The 6,000-nt window shown below is 44.0% G+C and overlaps 1 protein-coding gene across 1 annotated transcript in view; it reads right to left on the bottom strand.

Moving 5' to 3' along the window:
* Nucleotides 1-670: 670 nt before the first annotated feature.
* The window catches only part of satb1b (SATB homeobox 1b), a 42,657-nt gene continuing 37,327 nt past the window's right edge, over nucleotides 671-6,000 (bottom strand). The window contains exons 11-12 of the mRNA XM_085365908.1: nucleotides 3,115-3,321; nucleotides 671-1,291 (exon numbers count right to left, since the gene is read on the bottom strand). Coding sequence (XP_085222034.1) covers nucleotides 671-1,291; nucleotides 3,115-3,321 — 828 coding nt within the window. The remainder of the gene's footprint in view (nucleotides 1,292-3,114; nucleotides 3,322-6,000) is intronic.

The raw sequence follows: 6,000 nt of genomic DNA, 5'->3' as shown, positions 1-6,000 counted from the left end.
AACATCACATACGTAAACACCTATCGAAGTCCTAGCAAACTCCAGGGGAACTTTTTTTTCCTTTTTCAATATAATCAGTAGCTCAAAAAGATAAAGTAAGTCAGTGTAAAACAACAGACATAGAGTGCAGTCAGCAAATATCCACGGCAACATACTTAATAATTTTTTTGTGCAGATTATTTAAACGATGCATCAGTCTTTACAGTGAATAATACAAGTTTTACAAAATCGAAAAAGTAGTACTTTTTGTATTACTGAGTCTGAAATGGGCTTTCCAGTGTGTGAACACTCATTTCGCACTGTGAGTTCATATGTGTGTGTGTGTGTGTGTGTATATATATATATATATATATATATATATATATATATATATATATATATATATATATGTATATATATATATATATATATATATATATATATATATATATATGTATATGTATATATATATATATATATATATATATATATGTATATATATATATATATATATATATATATATATATATATGAACACTCCTCATACAGTCCAGATGCTGTACTGATTGAAAACACTACTTCTCTTTGTTTGCAGTGTGGTGTTTCTGTGGCGGCCAGAGCGTTACATTTAGCACAGTCACCAGTCTGTGTGCACAGGAAAACTCTCAGTACATGTTTCAGAGGGAGAGTCCTACTCCTTGGCCTCGTGCTCTGACTCGGACTGGGCTTCGGCACCTCGGCCCAGCTGCTCTTCGATCTTGATGGAGAAGATGGTGCTGTTGGTCTGCGTGCTCTCGTCCAGCTCCTTCAACAGCTCTCCGCTCTCCCTGAAGTCCGTCAGCTCTTCCTCAAAGGCCGGGCTGCTGCTGCTGCTACTGCTGCTGGTGGTGTTGTTGACGATGGCTGCAATAGTGGTGTTGTTGTTGTTGTTGTTAATGGGCTCCTTGGGTGCCTTTGCTGGGTGACTGACATAAAAGCGCTGGTTCTGGAAGAACTTGATGATGGTGAGCTTGGGCAGGTCCAGCTGGGCTGAAAGGGTGTGGATGGCCTCCTCGTCGGGGTATAGGCCCACGTCCTGGATGAAGCTCTGCAGGATACCTAGAGCTTCCAGGGAGATCTTGCCTCCACCCGTGCGGGATTTGATGCTCCCTCCGCGGCTGCCTTCGTCCTCCGTTTCGGCCGGAGAGGCGGTGGAGGGTTGGCGAGGTGGCAACCGGGGACCGGTGGTGGGCTGCTGTTGCTGCAAGGGCTGTTGGGAGGGGTGGAGGGACAAGGAGGGCTGGTGCTGCTGCTGTGTCTGAGGCGGCTGAGCCTGCAGTGAGGAAAAAAAAAGAAAGAGGGAAGAGAAAGGAGATGGGGATGTTATCAGTGAACACTTATCGGCGCCTTAATAAGGCCTTTCATTAAAATCAATTGAGTTGTGAGGAAAAATGGGCCTGCTGTGTATAGAACAGGCACTTGGTTGAAGGAATTTTCCATGTAATATCTGATTGAATGCAATCAGTTCTGCAGATATGATGTTTTTCCTTTTTCGGTAGTGGGAGCTTGAGTCTCATTGTGGAGGTAGAGGAGGCAACAGCCCCACACCAGCATATACACTCGTACACATGAGTGACACGATCGGCTCCACGCACACTGGGAATTCACAGGCAAACTGGCCTCTCTATTATATCCTGTGCTGCTTATCGGCCTCTATTGCCCGGCAGTGATAAACAAGCTCCCTGTGTACAATTCACATCGCGATGGTCTGGCTGATTTGCCGCCGTGTGAGAATGCTATCGATGGCTTTCGCTCTGCCGTCAGAGTCCCGTTAGTGTAAACACATGACACATTACTCGTAAAATGTCTCATTGTGTGGTTGGAGAGCGAGTGAGTGGGCAACTCGTGGTCTCTATTGACCCTGCAAAATGGGCGCTCTTTTATTTTCATTTCTGAGTCAGACACTGTAGATAGGTGTTTCATAATGAAGTTTGCAAAACAGCACTTTGCAGGGACTCTGCTTGCCAGCTGCATAAATGCACCCAAAGATGTGATTTTTACTGTATCCATATACTGAGCCGGGCTAGTTCTTGTTGAGCAAATGTGAGCTAATTTGGCTAATGTATCACGTTAGTAAAAGAGCAGCACAAAATAGTTAAACACCAGTCTCTTATGGACACTGTAAAACTGCACCATTAAATCAGAAATAATCCTATTTTATCAATCTGCAACCGTTTTGCATTTGCATGCAAAGTATGCACAAAATTCCCTCATTCCATATCTGCTGCTCAAACGATTTGTCAAAGAAATCCTATTACCTTATTTATATCCACTAAATGACAGTCTTTGTGAAACGCTGCCATTGTATCCAAGTAACCAAATAACTAATCAACCACTCTGCTGTGGCTCAGACTTTTAATAGAAGTATTATTGTACTTCATTAAGATGTTTCGACCGTTAACCGAGCCTGTGTGTTATTTTCTATTCATCTGCCAGATGTCTCTTATAAAGCAGCTCTGTTAAGCAAGTTCAGCCTAATGATATCTTTGAAAACGTTTTTTGCTTAAAAAGTAGCAACTTTTAAGTGTTGCAGTGTTGTTAATTTATGTGTTCGCAGAAACTCCTGAGTGCTGTTAGGGTTAGAATTACTGAAAGAAGAAGTCAAATGGGGAAAATTAAGGTTTCCCTTTTTTTTTAAACTAAATTATTTTTGACACAGACCTTTGGAAAACAGGATATGCACAGATACAATAATCAGACTTCATTAGGATTTTTAAAAATGATTCTCTCCACTGTTACATAATATCTTTAAACTACTTTTCATAAGAAATTGTACCAAAAAGAGATCCAAATCACAAGCACAAATAATCAAATTGCTTTGATTTAGCAATTAGTGATCCATCTATCCATTTTTTTAACAGCTGGGGGAGGGGAGCACCTTATATTTTACTTTGACATCCACACCTAAGGGCAGTTTAGAATAAGCAGTTAACCCAACATGTGATCAGCCACAGCCAACCAGTGGATTCAGCCCCAGAAACATATTGCTGTGATTCAATATTCATGTTCTGGAACACATCTGTTGTAGTTTTAGCTCGGTGCCTTGCCCAAAGGCACTGGCTCAGGTCATAATCTTGTGAAAAATATCACACTCACCTGTAGCTGGTCACTGGAAATGTGCATCAAGTGCGACGGCCGCTCGTTGTGGTGCTGCTGGCTGGCGCTGCTCTCCTGCTCGTAGATGGCATCGCGTTCGGCCTGAGAGAGGCTCAGGAAGCGTCGGATCATGGAGAGGTTCTCCCAGAGTGTTCGGTTCTCTGGAGACGGATCCTCTTTCCAGCGCAGCAGCTCACAGAGCCAGCCCTGGACAAAACATTTGAAAGGAAGGAGGGAGAAGGAAGGAGAAAAAGGATACAAATCAGTAAGAATAGAATGTACTGCAATTCGGACCGTGATGTCCAAAATGTTTAAGCACAGTTGCAGCCCTAAAAAGGCCAAACAATCAACCAGACTACGAAACCTTAAAACAGAGCTGCTTCTATCGGAAGCATCAAAGTACTGTGAGGAAGAAAAAGCCACTGTGACACCATTTCAAAATAATTAACACATTTTTTCACTAAAATGAACAAAATAAAACGAAAACCACTCATAAAATGCACCATTGGGGCTTTTTTGGGTTACACAGCTGAAGATGAAGACGTAAGGTAGACAAGGTCAAGCAGCACAGCAGGAGGGAACATTTTAATATGACAAGAAAGACATACTGGCATATTGAGTAGCACCCTTGGGAGGAAGTGAGTGACTCCCATGTTTAAAATGCTCCAGCAGAGGGCCATGAAAGACAGAGCTGAGGAACAGTATAAGACAAGTGCACTTAGAAAAGGCTTTATTTGATTAATACAATGCACAAAGAGGTCTGACCTTGGTGATTAAAAGATTCAGCGAGAGCCCGACACAGGAAGCGCTAACACTCAAAGTGCAGCGGGGAAGGCAGAACCCCCCCCCCCCCCCCCCACACACACACACACACATGTATTTGACAACATGACTTGAACATGCATGATAAAAGTTGGTCTCCTTTTAGAGACATCGTATCATTTGGTCATACTGCTTTGATATTTTATTCTTTGTTATATTAAATTTTTGTTGTTTAAATAGGGAACTAATCAGTTGCTAAAATAATCAAGATGTTCGAGTTCATGTGTTCATTGGATGTTTGAAGATCAAGATGCAATACACATATGAATCTAATGATAAATTGAAATGACCAAGAAATCAGTGGGCAGGATTATTGCTCATAAAAACAGCTGCAGGTAGCGATGCACCAACATGTCAGCTTATTATTGGTACCATCAGATTTTGCTGATGTCGACTGACATCCACGTAATCAGCAAAAACATGAAGACTTAGCAAAGTCAGGCTACGTTTTGTTTTCAAAATATGAAAAATTTAAAATGGTTGCTTCCCCAGTATAAAGGGAGAACACAATAAAAATAGAAAATGATCAGAACTGTTGCTTGGTCAAACTATTATTTAAAGTGTTGGCAACATCGGTGTTACTCGATTCTAACTACTAATCTCACTTCCCTTTCATTTCTTTACAAACAGAAACGCCTCACGGTCACAGTTGCTAAATGTGTGTTTATGTTTGCTCATGGAGCCGAGTGAAAGACTGAGGACTGCACAGACAGAAGGGCTCTACAGGGGCTGAGTGACGTGGTCAGACGTGATGACCTAAACCTCAGCAGGCCAGTGTGTGAGTGTGTGAGTAAGAGTGAAAGGAAATAACGCACTGAAGAGCTGCGTGGGAGAGAGAGAAGGGTAACGAAGTGGGGGGGCCTGCAGTGATGTGGGCATGAAATTGTAGTGAAGCTAGAAGAGAGCTGTAAAGGAACAAGAGAGGATGAAGAAGGAGGGATGGCCGCGGAGCAAAAAGCAGCGAGGAGGAAACGCGGCGTCAAAGACAGACAGCGAGGTGTGTGAGTGTGTGTGTTACAGAGGGCCGCTCTCTCAGCCGGGTAGTCTGTCCTGGCAGCGCGACAGAGCGGCGCTGTAATCTCCCGGCCAGTGCGCGGCAGCACCTTTCATTTCCACAGGATTACACCGTGCTGCTGGTCTGCACGCAGACACACATGCACACACACAGAGGGCAGAGCCACGCCGCCACACTGCATGCAAGAGATAACTCAGCAGTTTGGTTGTCCCCTGTTCCAACTCCTCCCATAAGCCACATCAAACCCAGGAGGGGTTTTGGAGGAAGGCGAGAGGGGGAGAAAGAGAGGGAGAGAGAGAGACATAAAGGGAGGGAAGGAGAGAGAGAAAGGTGGGGGAGAGGGGGCCATAAAGCCTGCGTGCCCACCTTGTTCCTTTGCCACGTTTATTGTTGCGTTTTTAATTTGCATGCAGAGGGATTTGGACAGCGCTCCAGTTGGGCTGTCTGTGGTTTCAGCTGATTCGGTAGTGAGGAAGAACACACACACACACACACACAGACACCCCCCCCCCAAAAAAAAACAAAACACAAACAGACGCACACAAACCACCACACACCATCTTGTCAAAGCCAGAGAAACAGTACCCCAGCCCAACGATGGAGTAATCCAACTCAAACACTCCCCAAACCAGCAGGATTAAACCCAAAGTAGCAGAGCCAATCAAACAAAGGCGCGACGTGAACTCCATTCCAATGCCAGGAAGTCCATTTGATGAAATAAAGTACAGAGTTTATTAGTTCACAAGTATGAATGTTCGTTTGTGTGGCTTTTTTTCTCTCTTTTTTGCTTTCGACTGTTTCTGGGCTGCCATAGACGATGCTGAAGGAAGAATCACGTGCCAGGAAGAAAAGAATGTTTTTAAACGCCGCCCCTGTCCAACACTGCGGACAGTGGACAGTCAGCACTTTCCAGCTTCAAGAGCTCTGTTTGTGTTTGTCTAATTGCATTGCTTCCACAGTCCAGGCAGAGGCAGGGGGACGGCAGAGAGGACAGAGATGGAGAGGGACAACGAGAGCGAGACAGAGAAAGAAGTGAGCAGTTCCCTCTT

This window comes from Diplotaxodon limnothrissa, linkage group LG11 (genome assembly GCF_057381915.1).
Source record: "Diplotaxodon limnothrissa isolate DT_005_m linkage group LG11, D_limnothrissa_male_GT1.1, whole genome shotgun sequence".
Classification (NCBI taxonomy): domain Eukaryota; kingdom Metazoa; phylum Chordata; class Actinopteri; order Cichliformes; family Cichlidae; genus Diplotaxodon; species Diplotaxodon limnothrissa.
Note: the sequence above shows the minus strand (reverse complement) of the source record. Positions and strands in the feature narration are given on the sequence as shown.